Below are 14922 nucleotides of genomic sequence, written 5' to 3'. Positions count from 1 at the left end.
TATATTGTATATCACTTGAGAAATAATTAATTACTTATTTAAATTTAGAATATGTAAATAATTGTTTAAATGTTTTTCTTTTTTTGAGGTAACAATATTTAAATAATAATAAATAACACAGAAATATCCTACCCACATATTTAAACAATAAAATATGTAGGATCCCAAATATTATATTACTTTTCATGAAAAAAAAAGCAGGTAACACAGTGACATGGCGCAGGATGGAACAAGAGGAGTAAGAAAAGACAGAGGCAGACACAGTGGTACTCATACAACAGGCATTTTAATAACACAATATGTGTTTGCTTTTGGTCCATAGCCCACCTATAAGTTTGAAGTTTGGCCCTCTAAGGGAAAAAGTTTAGGAAAACCTGGACAAGAGCAACTTTAGAGGTCTAAATCTTCTTTTGATTTCTGGCAGACCAGATGCAGCCAAGGTGTATCACTGCTCACCACAGAGCTCAGAGTACAAGCTAAATCCATGCATGGAGACAAGTAGATGATACAAATGAATCCCCAAGGTCTACCTGTCAATGGCATTTATTTGATTTAGTATTAATTATTATTAGGTCAAACATCCACGTACTTCCAAGCTTGCCAAGACGATGACTTTCATGTAAAGACAGACTATAGGAATAGAAACAGTTCTATAAAAATATACTGTAGTTGGCATACTATATGTGTAATAAAATTATCAAAACAACAGCTATTTACAGATTTGTTGTTCTATTTTATTCACATATGTTGTATGCTTTCATGTTCTATGCATAGTCTTCTGCCAGTGCGTCAAAATAGTTTGTGTCAGCGTAGAGAAGGAAGCCAGAGAACAAGCTGTCAGCCCAGCCTGGATCAGCAAACAAACCGTTCTGGTCGTGGTAGAAGATCTCCAACCACACCTCATCCTCTGGGTTCAGGTACATCACAGTGGACCCTGAAGCCACATCATGGTTCCCGGTGTTGGCGTCGAAGGTTTTGATGCGATACTGGCCATTGTGCACCAGACCGATGGCCAGGTGTTTGTTGGCCAGTGTGATGTCATAGGAGAAGTAATAAACGCCTGGGTACGCACTGATGAACTTGCCTGTCTCTGGGTTGTAGTGTCCGCCCTCATTGTACAGGACCTTGTTGAACTTGATGGGGATCTTCTCTGCAGGGTAGCTGCTTGTGATTCCCACAGAGAAGGCAGATTTAGGCAACAGGCTTCCACATTTGCAGATTCCGGCTGTTCCACTTATTCCGCTGGTGCCCTTGTCCCCCTTGTGTCCGTCAGGACCCAGTGGACCAGGTGGACCTATGTCTCCACTTTCCCCTTGAGGGCCACGTTTCCCCGCAGGGCCACGCTCACCACGCTGGCCGATCTTACCCGTGGGTCCAACTCTGCCCTTTAACCCTGAAATTAAACCAAAAACAAGCCTGGATGAGTGTTTGTGCTCAATTATCGAAAGAAAAAAGATTGCTTTTCCTGTCAAACGCTCTTAGATACATCAGTTTCTGTCTACACTTGTAGATCCTGACTATGTAAGGAAGTGAATGAAAACACAACTCCTCACCCAGTGTCATGTATGAGGTCACACTTGGAACCCAGCCACCGTGACATTTCTGAACCGTTCAGTGGTGGATTGCTTCACTCAAATTGTCATTTCTCCAGCCGCCTACGTCCTGCAGTAAATACCCTGCAGCTAGGAAACACGCTGATGTGTTTGTGCATGCTCGTGGGTGACTCCAAATATATTGTTTCATGTTTCAGTGAAGGTGTGTGTCTGAATTCCTGTTTCCACACATAATGGAAAACAAAGGTGCTTGAAGGTTTCTTTTTATTTACCACTGACAGGTTTATTAGGTCTATAGATGATTCTGCTGGAGGATCAAACCCAGCGAGGCCAAATCTATTTGCAACCTATCAAAATTTGCACCCACATGAAATATTTATTTTCACAATAAAAATGAAGATAAATCCATACTAAGCTGTGAACAAGGGCGAAAATGTGTTTGTATTATGGGGAGCCGGGGAAACCCTGCACACACAGAAACTCCACCTCTCCCATAATAATGAGCCTCTCGTATAAAGTATGGAGCTGCAGCCAAATACACTGAGAGTAAGTATGAGTGAGTCAGAGCAAAATCACGGATGGGATCTGGCCCTCTTGACTCCAACCAAGTTCCTTCTGTTCACGCACCATTCGATAAAGAACATTTAGAACACCAAAATGCGAAAGAAAGCTCCATCACTAGCCATTTTTGTGTGGCTTAGAAACTTAAAGGTTGTAGACTTTTGAGAAGAACTCTTCTTAGCCGTTCTCCCAGAGCCAGACAAGGAGACGGATCCCATTCTGTCCTCTGTGTGCTGCAGTAGGGAGCCGAGACCCGCAGAGACCCACTGGCTGTCAGTTAGCTTAGCAAATTGTGTGGTAATGGATGACAAGTGTTAGCGTACCGTCGCTAACAGGCAGCTGGTCTCTGGGGGTCTCAGCTCCCTAATGAACTCACAGGTGGACTGTGGTTGGACAATAAGAGGATCTCCCAAAAAAGTTGGCGAGTTTCCTTAACACACAAAACCACAGAGCAAACACATTCCACATAAAACACACACTTCTTGAAGAAGCAAGCACTTCATCCAGAATAGTTTAAACTCTTGGTATTGGTGTTTTTGCAGCTCACATATTAATAAAAACTGCATTACCCAGGCTGCCGATGACTCTGGCCCACTGTTGCACTGCCCGTCGCACAAAGGAAGTATTTTGGCAAGAGTTGAAGACTCGCAGTCTGTTTATTCAGATTTGTCATTTATCTTTCAGCCTCTCATCTTTAAAGTCCATTTTTCATTACAAATTACGTGTTGGATGCATTTGTCACCAAGTTTTCTTTTCTTAGGAACTCTCACCAAGTTTTCTTTTCTTAGGAACTCATCATCAGTTCATCCTCTCGTTGCCAGATGTCAGACCAGAAAGGCTTCCTGTGCCAGATGTTTTCAGCCTCTCTCGCACAGAGTAGTGACACATAAACTGGTGCTGTATCTGTTTATGTTTCATATTATACCTGTGTCTCCCCTTTCTCCCTTTTCACCCTTCCTGCCATCTCTGCCATCTCTTCCTGGGATACCCACATTCCCATCTGTTCCCGGGGGCCCACTGGGACCAGGTTTGCCAGGCGGGCCTGGTGACCCGGGGACACTGCAGATCAGACGTGGCGTTCCTTTCAACTTGGTTTCAAACAGCTGTCCAGAGACACAGTGGCACAGACAGACCACTCCCATCAACGTCCACATCTTTGGATCTGCAAATCAAAAAGATCCGTGATGAGAACCTCACCGTTTTGTCGTCACTGGTATTTAAAGCAAGTAAGAACGATAGAGGAAGTACATGCTGCAGCACCCAAACAGGTTCTAACCAGATCCTGGAGGCTGTTATCAGTCTCCACGATGCTCTTAAACACAAGGATGTTGCCATGGTTGTAGACGGAAAAGTAAAAAAGAATATCAATGACTTCAATTTGTGATCAAGCACAGCTGAGGCCAGATGTGATTGTGTAATGAGACACAATTGTTGTTTGACTCTGCCTCACACACTGATGTTCTCATCAACTGTAGAACTGCAACCTTTGTCTCTGATCCAAATATCCTTTTTCTTGCCAAAACATTCCCAAGCCCTGACATAACATCCAGCGCAATGTCTGTCTGGGGAACCTAAACATGAAGCAATGGCATTTGTGCAGACAGAAACAGAAACAGAGAGGGAGACGTGGAGACGGATCAATCTGCTGCGCGAACACAGACGAGTTCAAAGGGAAGAACGCTGACGATGAGTCAGCAGTGGTGGCTCGGTCACCAAACACGGCTGGAATCCTCTTTGCCAACCTGTCAAATGTCAAACAGACCAGCAGTGGAAGTACACGGGTCCTTTACTGAGTACAAGTAGAAATACACCGATAAAACAGTTCGGTGGTTAAAGTAAAAGTACCTATTCAAATGTACACCAGAAAGTATTTGATGTTCAGTTTGAACGTGCACATTCTACGTGACGCACCTGCATTTCAGAGCTCGCTGCATTGTCACAACGTTGACCTCGAAAGGTCATGGTAGCGTGATGTTCTCTTGAAGCTGGCAGGCTTCATGTTTCAGAGTAGCCATGGTTTTAATACAAAATCTTTCTCTTCCTATGAACTCGTGACTGACGGGTTCAGACAAAGTTAGTCGGGTAAAAAGTATATTTCATATACTTATACTCGAGTGAAGTGGACACCTGGACCTGCACCTGAGTACTTAGTTTCCTCTGTGACTGCAGAAGCTGCAGTCTGAGCAAATGAACACAAAGGTTTGCAGTGAGTTTATGCACATCTGAGCTTGTGGGTGTGAGGGTGGGAATTCTGCATCTGCTGGTTGGCCTGCGCTCAGCGGGGGCGTAGGAACATGTGTGTCAGGTTCACCGTCATCCCCTCCTCTCTCTTCAAAAAGAAGTGCCTGTTACAGCAACATGCTTCTGTGGCCGCGTACTGCAAGATGAGTGTGTAGCGTAGGACAGTAAACATGCTGGGACGAACAGGAAGCATGCAGAGGACGTGGTCCTGCTCCCACAGCCCTTCCATGACATAAGGGTGAGAGGTCCAGAGAGGGAAACCCCGCCCGCCGCCCTGCCACCCGCCGCCCGCTCCTCTCTGTTAATGGCACTTTCATTGGAGAAATGCTGCTGTGTATCCTACATGTGGATGCATGCGGGCATAAATGCACTCACATGTAAATGAAGATACTCTTTTAAAAAGATGAGAAATATACCTGACATCCAAGGTACAATGATTTTTGAGACGCTGCAGATAACAATCTCAGAATATGTGATAATCTCAGAACACGTGATAACAATCATGGAATATGTGATAATCTCCGAACACGTGATAACAATCATGGAATATGTGATAATCTCAGAATACGTGATAACAATCATAGAATACGTGATAACAATCATAGAATACATGATAACAATCTCAGAATACTTGATAATCTCAGAATACGTGATAATAATCATGGAATACGTGATAACAATCTCAGATTACGTGATAACAATCTCGGAATATGTGATAACAATCTCGGAATATGTGACAACAATCTCAGAATACGTGTTTCCCATTAGGAACCCTGATGAGAAGCTGATGGTTCCTCTTGTATTGTTTCCGCTGGATTAGGACACATTCTGCAAACGATACTGAAACTTTCGGTCTGGCCGCCTGTCAATGAAATTATGTGTCCCTCAATGATTCATGGGGCGGATTAACGTTTCACGTCATCATGTCAACAAACGGCAAGTGAACCAAGAGTTTCCAGGCATCGAAACTTCAAGTATCTGATGAATGTGTAAAGGTGCGTGCATATCAGCGTGTACAAATACTTACAGACGTGTAATAGTAGAAGTTCTCAAAGACCTACAAGCAGCAGAGGTTCTAACGCTGTGAATCACGAGTGTTAATCGAGCATCAAGCAGGAAGCGGCCAGCTGGGTTCTTACCCCGCACTTGGCAGCCGTTCATCGCCAGAGCTGATCGAGGGTCTGAGTGTTTATCTGCTTCTCGTCCGGGGCTTGAGATGATGGGAGTCCTCGGTGAACGTGCCGCTCATCTTCTCCCGCTCCCGCACGTAGATGCGCAGCTGCTGTGCGTCTCCTGGTTCAGCCGCAGCAGCAGCAGCAGCAGCAGCAGCTGCCTGGACTCTCTCCATTCCACCCTCCCTCCTTCTCCACTCCCTTCTCTAAACTTCCCAGGGCACCCTGAACGGGACAGAACGCAGCTTCAGCCCTGTTATGTCATGCATGAGGAATTATTTAGTATGAGGATCCAAATGTTTGGAGCTTGAAAAAAAAAGAGGCTGGTGAATGAAAAGTGGAATTAATGTCAGGCGTTCCTAGCGTTGATGTCAGTTGCACTTCTGTGTGTTACCTGTAGATGGGGCCAGAACTCATGTTTGGATCCGTGAACTCACCAGTTCATGACCACGTATCAGCCTCCAGGTTCAGTGTGGCCTTAAGATCATAATGAAATATTTGATCTTGGGCTTACATGTTTTGATCACATACATCAATTCCACCTCGAGTATTTAAAATATTTCAATTCAAAAGTATAACTAGTGGTGAATAAATGGATAGATCAGCTTTTCACTGATCACAATCATCTGTCCATCCATCATCCCTCCATCTTCTCCCTCTTCTCCTGTTCAGGGTGGTGGGGGTGGAGCCTATCCCAGCAGCCTTCCCCCTGGACAGGTCACCAGTCCATGGCAGGGCCAACACATAGAGACAGACAACCATTGGCTCTCCCAGCCACGCCTACGGTCAATTTAGAGTCTGGATTAACCTGGTCCCTCTTGATGTCTTTGGACTGTGGAGGAAGCTGGAGTACCAGAGAGAACCCAGCAGGAACAGGGAGAACATGGAGACTCACCCAGAAAGACCCCGTGCTCCAGCTGGGGCTCCACCCACAACCTTCTTGCTGGGGGCCACAGTGACGACCACTGCACCACCGGGCCACCTGATCACAATCAATGAATGCCAAAAATAATCACAAGCATGATCTAAATGTAACAGCGCTACATTTACTTGCTAAATCCATGCGTGGGGTCAAGGGTCAAGGCCACCATGAACAAGTTTGTTGTGTTTTTAGCTCCTTTGCTCTGAAGTGTCTGTAGTCTTTTTTAAGTCGTATAATCAACACAAACATAAATCATCACCATGTTCTATTTGCCACCTTTGGATGTGAACCATCAGTGTTTCAAGTCAATAGTAAACACCAGTTACTGGAGTGAAAATACAAAGACCAGACGCTGAAAAGGTATTCCTATCGTAGTATTTACTTGAATATTTGTACACATCAACAAATGTGTGTCCGCAGCTCCGCGTTGGCTGAGGCGGGTCTACAAGCATGTGACATCACTCATGGTTAACGGAGACCAGTCCCGTTCCAGGAGTCAGCAGAAACACGCAGAGTGAACTTCCTCATGAGGTTTGCAAATATACGACTGGAATTTTTAATAGGAGAGGAGTAGATGTCATTTAATCATTTTCATTTATTTTTTCCCATTAAAAACAATGCCAGACACACATGACGTTTGTAACAGTATTCTGGAAGACTTCGTACACTTTTGGGAAGGCGCCCTGAAGAAAAGAACAATGCCAGTTATTCCGATGACGTCATTTGAAAATAATCTGACATTTTTAACAATAAATTCAATTATTTTACCATTATACTTTCTCCCTTTATTCATGTCATTCTACGCACCAAACTGCTCTACGACCTCAACGTGTGTAATCTGTTGCAAACACTTTTTACTCCTCACGTCTGCGCATATTTGTGGTTTTTTTCCCATTGATTCGCTTTTTTTTCTTTTTTTTTTGCACGTTTATGTGTGTTTCCTGTGAATACTGTGAGGAAAAGACGGATCTGGAGGAGGTGCAGAATTCTGTCACTCCAAATCTGGTGAGGTCAACTCATTTAAGGATCATCTGGATGCCGCTGGAGTGAAACTGAATTTGGAGGCAGCCATTTTGTGTCCAAACAGAATGGGTCTTTATTCAGGAAGTGAAAGGGGGGAAAAAAACCAAAAACAAAGATCGTAATCAACACCCCATTTAAATACAAAACCAACAAAAAATAAAAACATGATATTCATTTTGCATATCAAAGAACCATTCAGTAATAATTACAATCCAAACACCTCATAAACCACTTCAGTGAGTCTATACACAAACTCTGATTTAGAAATTAGTCGATAAAATTACAAATATTTAGCTTTAAAAATAATTAAACCCAAAATAATATCTTAGCAATTAGCATATTAAAATTATATATAGTGTATTTTCACATAAAAATACAAAATAATACCAATGACATTTAATATGAAAAATCATCCAAAGAATTCTGCTACTATTAAATGAAATACAAACATGGGATAAAACAAGATGAAATGAAATAGAAATATGCATGAAAAAGTCTCTCCTTTTGTTAGCAAAACACTATCCAAAATAACTACAATCATTTACATCAGTACAAAGATATCTGGATTTAAAAATAGTTGCAATGAAAAAACGGGGTTTATTTTTCTGACAGTAAAAAATGACACTGTGGATCAGAAATCTGCAAAATATGCAATGAAAAAAATAAATCTGCATTAAAAAGGTTTACACTGTAATTCTTACTTTTATACAAACATTAGAAACAGTATTGCACATCACAACACAGATTCGAGGTTAGTCAGCCTTTCAAAATGTGTTATATTCAAGTTTCAGAGCATCTGGGAGGACGGCGGCCTCGATGCGACAGGGGAGAATCTCAAGTGTCTTCCAAGAATATAATAAAACCTTCATGTTTCCTTCCTTCAAGTGAAATGTGAGGAGTGTATGAAAATAAGAATCAATTCAACTGTATATCAAAATCTTTGACGTGTATACGGATGACATGATTCTTTTGCCTTTGAACAAAAGGTTTGGACATAATTAGCACTGGGGGAAATAAATTGTATAATACTCCTATTTAAATAGAAAAATACAATCAAAATCAAATCGTTTTTTTTTTGTCTACAAAAATAGTGAAATAAATATGATTTTTACAAAAACAAAGACACACACACACACACACACACACACACGGAACAAAGTAACAGTGTTCAACATAGAAAATAGAACCTCACGAAAACAACACGAGTCAAGTGTTACAGGTGACGATATTCAGACACATTCGCACCATGAGAACTAAAGCCGCGGCCGCCACGACCACAACGGCGGCGGTGGCGGGAGCATCCGACTCCTTCGCCCCACGCTCGACTACCTCAGAATATATTAGAAAATATGGGATTCCTGCTTCTACTCGTACAGAACACAGATAACTTAAGACCACTGCTTCACGCTACGTTTTAAATAAGTAATCATGAAAAAATAAAATTTAATAAATCATCTGTAGAATTATAAATAGGTGAAGGTTTTAGAGAATCCACGTCTGCAGTGAAACCACATGGGGGTGGGGGTGGGGGTGGGGGGGGGGCGTGTATTCGAAATGAACAGGTGGGGATATAGAAAAGTAGTGCATAATATATATTATTAAAAACAAAACAGGGATACCGGAGGGTAAGCAGTTGACACGAGACATCAACTGGTATGAACACGCCAAACGAACTCAGCTCCATTAAGGTAACGGTACACACGTGACGCCTGAACGAGGAGCAAACACCAGGGCATGGAACACAAAACCACCACGACAACACAAGAGCGACACACTTGTACAGTACCAAACAGACGGAGGGCGGCCCGCCGTCTTTGCTCACAGAGAGATTGTCCCTAAAGAAGGTTGTTCAAGAATATTTCAAGGGTCAGCGGAACAGACAAGCCAGTCGAGGAGCGTTTCACCTTCTATCGAGCTTTGTGAGGAGGACATGTGCCACTTCATCTTCCATCAATCAGAGCTGCAGACGCACAGCGCGAAACTGTCACCACCTTCTACCGCCACACACACACGTCTCCCAGCTTATCAAGTCTTCTGGTTGTGTTGGGTCTGCCAGGATGATGCAGTGCGGTGCCACGCAAACACACGGGATAGGAGGAGTGAAGGCGTTCTCCCCTCCAGCGATTGGTTGTAACTAGAGCCTCAGTCTACGCTAAGAAGAGTCACACAGCACAGGGACGACACGAACACAAACCACTGAACACCACTCTGCTTCTCCACAGAAGGGATTTTTTTTTTTTGCCATACAAGCCACCGTGTCACAAGATGATGGCGTCCACTAAGTCTACAGTAGAACCAATATCAATTTTTGTATCGTTAAGTATGTAAACTGATCAAACGACAGATAAACGACAACGCATGCAAGTTTAAATATGTTTTTTTTTTTTACTTATTTAACTTAGATTTTTCCCTCTTCATCTGTCACAGACGATCATGCTACTCACTATTGAACTGTACGTCTTTTCTTCAATTATAACTTAAGTGGTTAGTTGGGTTTTTTTTTTTGCTCTTTTTTTTTTGGCAAGTGTTCTTCATCACTCGCGTCCTGCATGCTATTTGTGGAGCTAAGCCTATTTTCATAACATGCACTTTAACTCTTTCCACGGCAATGGGGGCCATAAGTGGTCGAGTGCATACTGCATTTAATTTTACATGATTCTGCTTTATCAATGGCATTAAATATAATACCTACATATCTACTCGTATATAAGTATTTATAGCAGCAAAGTTTCTAAAATAGCTTGTTAGGTATAAATGTTGAATACACTTGGCAGAAACCAGATTTAGTATTTTGAGGTATTACGCTATGGGTCAGTATGAGCGCAGAAATAACCCTATCATCATCATCGTCATCTTTTTTTCTTTTCTTAATAAACTCTCTAACAAGAAGAAAGAGTTCATGGCAACATTAAAAAAACAATCGGTTGTTTTTCGGCAGAAATGCGTCAATTGTACGCATGCTCTCAGTTTGCTACCTTTGGTTAATGACCCGGGGCAGGCGTCAACATTAGAGAATCAAGGTTTTCCCAGAAACAAGTGTGTGCACTACACGCACTGTGGGGTGGCTAGCAGCAGACAATCAGACAGACGAGCTGCCCCCATGCAGAAACATTCCCATAACTACTTCAAATCTCACATACAAAAATAATAAGAATAAAAAAAACTTATAAAAATCAATTTCTTTTTTTTCTTCTTCTTAAATCTCCTCTTAGAAAAGATGAACGTACCACAAAAGAGTTGTAGAGTTGTCAGAGCCTGAGATGTGCGGGGGGTTTTGGTGAAAAACTGAGGCTTGTGGTGTTTGGCTGCTACAAAAGATATATAGATATATAGAGTTATACTGTATACTGTTACGTACTGGATTATATTGATAGCTTAGGAGAGCAGGAGAGCACAGCAAGGCTCCTTTTCCTGTTAGCCAGTGTCTGATTTCCCTCTGACAGTGTCACCTTGGCTGTGGTCGCATCTCTAGTTCCAGCGGAAGTGGATCTGCCGCGGACGGTCGGCGCCCTCCTTGACCAGCGGCTTGTGGAACTCTCTCCCGGCACGCGAGTGGATGTTGGCCCAGCAGAACTCGCAGTAGTACTGCAGGCAGGTGACGTTAGCACAGAAGAAGGGCGCAAATTTGCCCCCACAGCGAGCGCCCTGGCACTCGTCACAGAGCTGGTCGTCCAGGACGTAGGGCTTCACCTCCACCTGCACAAACACACACGCATGCAGGCTTATAGCAGCTGAAAGGGGAGGAAACAGGTTTTCTCTCTCTCTCTCTCTCTCACACACACACACACACACACACACACACACACACACACACACACACACACACACACACACACAATAGCCGTAGTTCACACGAAGAATAAAACTGTGAATGAGTGAAGAAGAAGGCTGCACCCGCTTGTCAATGTCTCCATGCTGCAGTTGGACAAATCTTGCACTGATGGCAGCGATGTAGCTCTGCTGATTGGAGAAGGCCACTCGTCCTGCCCCCTTGGGGTACTTGAGCTCTGGATCCGTGTCAATTCCAGCGTAGCAGACTCCCCCATAAAGACGATCCATGATCATGGCCAGCTCAACTAGTCACAAGCAGAGGAGAGACTAATCAGCCGAGAGGAAAGATGTTGGTGGGAGATTTAGTCTCCAACGTTTCCCCTCAGTGGGCCGAAGCTCAAACTACATGCAAACACACGTTGTGTTATTAGAAGTCCTTCTGTCTGTGCGACACTGTCTCTGGTGCCTCTCACTTTTCTTCTTGAATCACTAGCGTGCCACTCGGCTGCCTGATCAGATTATAAAACAAATATACATCATCTGGGGTCCCACATATTTAAAGAGCGATTTTGCCTCACAAAAGAGAAGCAGCATTCATGCAGATTTACTGTATTTTACTGTACTGTATTTCTTTAATTATTACGATTCTTAAGCCCCCAAGAGGGCTGGGAGGGGTAATGACCCGAAACTGAGGCCAACCACTCACATGACACCCTAACCAGCCTATTGTTTTTGCCACCACCCCCTTGGGTGGTTATATTCCTGATCCCACCAGAAATTTAGAACTGAAGAAGCTTCCTGGATGAGAGGCGAAACGTCTTCACTTATAAGAGGAGAGCCTCAATTGATCATTTCTGAGAGTTCTTAATTATTCAATGAGCAACTCCATCTGGCAGGCCACCTCGGGCCGCCCTCTAGTAAGATGTGGCTGTTTGCTGCAGAAGAAAGTTCAGTGTTTCAGAATCAGAAAACAGACGATGCTGCTCGAAGAAAATGCAAATGCTTGTATTTACTTGCTCTCAGGGGACGAGGGACACCCCCCACAAAGATGGTCTTGCGAGGATCCAAGGGCTGCGAGCCGTCCATCACAAAGTCGCTGTCGCTCAGGTTCCACGGTCGAATTTGCACCTGGAGTCAGAAAACTTGATGTTAAATTGACTCCCTTTTAATTCTGTCAGTATTGGGGAGGCAGCTGGTGGGGCTGCGGTCCTCACAGGCTTGTCCTTGATGGTGGGGCTGGAGACACACAGGTAGAGCTTCCCATCCTCCTCCATGCAGGCTTCAATCAGAGCCTGCACTGAAGTCTCCTCCTGGAACAGCAGGAAGGCGTATCCTAGGAAACACACACACGAGCAGCCTTAGATTGTGTGCAGTGAGCCCAGCGCAACAAAGAGCGCTGGTACATCGTGACTGAAAAGACGGTTTGCTTCCCAGCTTCGCCCCATCCTATGTAAACACCGTCCGTCCAGTACCTTTAGGTGGGAAGTAGGATTTGCTCTCTGCTTTGTGCGGCCAGTCCACCACCAGATGACCAAAGCGGCGGAAGCTTGAAGTTATTTCATCTGGAGGGAAAGTGGAAGAGCTGCTGTGAGGAAAAGTGATAGATGGTGAACGGTACCACCGCAACCCGACTGTCCTCTCACCTTCGTCTATGTCAGGTGGCAGACCGCCCACAAACACCTTGCGGGAGAAGCGCTCGATGCGTTCCCCGTTTTGGTGGGGGTAACAGTTGGGGGAGCCGAGGACTCCGGGGACACCCTGGTTGCCATGGCCATCGTCGAGGAGATTGTCATCAATTGGGAAGAGGGAGGAGCGTCCTGGTGGAGGAGGGAGCGCGAGAAACGTCACACGTTAAAACACTGCTGAACATGCAAAGACGTGAGCCGTCTGCCCGTCGCACGACTCCATCGCTGTTAGGAGCAGCAGGCTATGACGTAAGGCGTTCGACTGCAGGTGCGAGGATTATCATCTACAGGTGTCAGATAAAGCGAGCGTGGGAAAGGTCGGCTGTGGAACCAAGCTGTTAACAACAAAGTTGAGCAGAGGTGCCAGGGCGCTCTGACCCTCCACGCCATGCATGTCTGCCTACATCAACAACAGTACAGCAGCTTTAGGACATTTTTAATTGCCAGTGACGATGCGTTGGCAATATAAAAATAAATGTGTGAAAGGACGTTTGACCTCAAGGCGAGACGCTGCTGGTGTGAGGACGTAAACACGTTTTCTGAAATATTTTGCTTGTTTTATGAATGCAAATAATTTGTTATCTTGTCAGGGTCAGGGTCAGACATTTCACCTTTCACATTTACATGTTCAGAGCCTGAATCTGAATTCTGAATGAAGCCAGCTGAGAAATTCCTGTTTCATTATACTGACAAATGTTCCTCAGAGGAGATTTGGACTGATGCTTTATTACTCATCAGACATTTCATCATGATTAAAGAATCAAATGGAACATAAATAAGTGGAATATGAGGAAACCGCCCTGTGAAAACCTCCAGAATATAAACTAAAGTACCACAAGGGAAGGTTAGTAATACTGATCGTAGGAAAAAAATCATCTTTATTAAAAGATATGCACTGTAAAATCCCCTCAATTTTCACAGGAAAATAATATAACTAATCACTACACAGATGCATTACTTAATCAAATACGTGATTATTTGCAGAAATGTCAAAAACATAAATTTGAACCAGAATATTTGTGTACGAGAGATATTTTTTGTCAACTAATCCAAAACAATGTTTGTATTGCAAAATTCAAAACCAGACCTGCAGCGTCTCGCCTTTAAAACAAGAATCGAATCCAAGCGGAAAGGAACACGCTGACTTTTCAGGACAAACCCTTGGTGTCCATCGTCTCCAGCCAGACAGGAGGACAGGCACTCTGCTCTCCTCTGTGCTGCAGCGGCGAGCTGAGACCCACACGGACCTGCTGACTGCCAGTTAGCTTAGCACAACGAATGGTGGTGGATGAGAGGTGTTCGCGTATGTTCAGGTTCGGTGTCTTGCGTCCAGCAGTAATCCTCCTCATCCTCTCTCTCAGATTAGTGGCATCAGTCGCTCGGCTCGTCACCAACAAACATTTGGATTTGTTGACCAAAATACGGATGTTGGTGTTCAGATGTGCTCAGCCGGGACCGTCGTTCTACGTACTCTAAAAGTACACAGTCTCATCATTTGAACTTACTTCAAAGTGAATGTTACACACAAGCCCAGTGACATTAACACTGCTGCCCACATCCATCAATCATTGTGCTAAGCTAACAAGCAGTTAGCTGATGGCTCTCAGGATGGAAAAAAAGAACCATTTCCTGAAAAAGTTGGTATGTTCCTTTAAGGCCTGAGTTTAGTGTCCACTTAAGCAACAAAGCATGCCACAAAGGAATACGCCACAAGTAAAACAGACACGTTGTAGAGAGCTGAGTTACCTCGACGTCTCCCATAGCTCCTGGCTGCATGTAGAGAAGAGCGCAAGTTTCAGCAGGGCAGATATAAGCGGACGTGTATTTGTAACCTCTATGAACTTGAATCTGCAGGATTATCTCATCATGACTCTCAATGGATTCAGTCAGCAGAAGAACCTGCAGCTTACAGGAACTAAACTAACTCTCAGTGATCAGTTGCTTCATAAGCCTGCATCACATCTCTGGAGACGGACAAGCATCAAACAGAACGG

General features: G+C 44.0%; 2 protein-coding genes and 1 long non-coding RNA gene across 5 annotated transcripts in view; 1 reads left to right on the top strand and 2 right to left on the bottom strand.

The window, feature by feature from the left end:
- Nucleotides 1–275: 275 nt before the first annotated feature.
- On the bottom strand, nucleotides 276–5775 carry c1qtnf7 (C1q and TNF related 7). The gene is made up of 3 exons (XM_086224549.1): nucleotides 5495–5775; nucleotides 3040–3276; nucleotides 276–1393 (listed from the first exon to the last, which is right to left on the bottom strand). The coding sequence occupies exons 1-3, from the start codon at nucleotides 5514–5516 to the stop codon at nucleotides 765–767; spliced, it is 888 nt and encodes a 295-aa protein (XP_086080675.1). The 5' UTR covers nucleotides 5517–5775; the 3' UTR covers nucleotides 276–764.
- Nucleotides 5272–7208, top strand: LOC147250198 (uncharacterized). The gene is made up of 3 exons (XR_015119268.1): nucleotides 5272–5350; nucleotides 6870–6980; nucleotides 7074–7208. It is a non-coding gene; the product is annotated as an uncharacterized LOC147250198 (long non-coding RNA).
- cpeb2 (cytoplasmic polyadenylation element binding protein 2) overlaps nucleotides 6619–14922 on the bottom strand; it is a 22169-nt gene continuing 13865 nt past the window's right edge. Inside the window, exons 5-11 of one of the 3 annotated variants that reach the window (XM_086224546.1) lie at nucleotides 14675–14698; nucleotides 12887–13060; nucleotides 12716–12805; nucleotides 12458–12576; nucleotides 12257–12371; nucleotides 11367–11548; nucleotides 6619–11168 (exon numbers count right to left, since the gene is read on the bottom strand). In XM_086224546.1, the coding sequence (XP_086080672.1) occupies nucleotides 10941–11168; nucleotides 11367–11548; nucleotides 12257–12371; nucleotides 12458–12576; nucleotides 12716–12805; nucleotides 12887–13060; nucleotides 14675–14698 (932 nt within the window). In that variant the 3' untranslated portion in view covers nucleotides 6619–10940. The remainder of the gene's footprint in view (nucleotides 11169–11366; nucleotides 11549–12256; nucleotides 12372–12457; nucleotides 12577–12715; nucleotides 12806–12886; nucleotides 13061–14674; nucleotides 14699–14922) is intronic. The other 2 variants (XM_086224547.1, XM_086224548.1) reach the window with 2 other exon arrangements.

The sequence above is a fragment of the Aulostomus chinensis genome, chromosome 14 (assembly GCF_037954235.1).
Source record: "Aulostomus chinensis isolate RoL2024-O1b breed Wild chromosome 14, RoL_Achi_v1.0, whole genome shotgun sequence".
NCBI classification, from domain to species: domain Eukaryota; kingdom Metazoa; phylum Chordata; class Actinopteri; order Syngnathiformes; family Aulostomidae; genus Aulostomus; species Aulostomus chinensis.
Note: the sequence above shows the minus strand (reverse complement) of the source record. Positions and strands in the feature narration are given on the sequence as shown.

Bases quoted from the DNA above. Each gene is read 5' to 3' on its own strand.
- c1qtnf7 (XM_086224549.1), bottom strand. From the start codon at position 5,516: ATGAACGGCTGCCAAGTGCGGG. The intron at 3,277-5,494 runs GTAAGAACCCAG...TTTGATTTGCAG, and splicing joins GAACGGCTGCCAAGTGCGGG to ATCCAAAGATGTGGACGTTG. The intron at 1,394-3,039 runs GTATAATATGAA...GTTTAATTTCAG, and splicing joins GGGAGAAAGGGGAGACACAG to GGTTAAAGGGCAGAGTTGGA.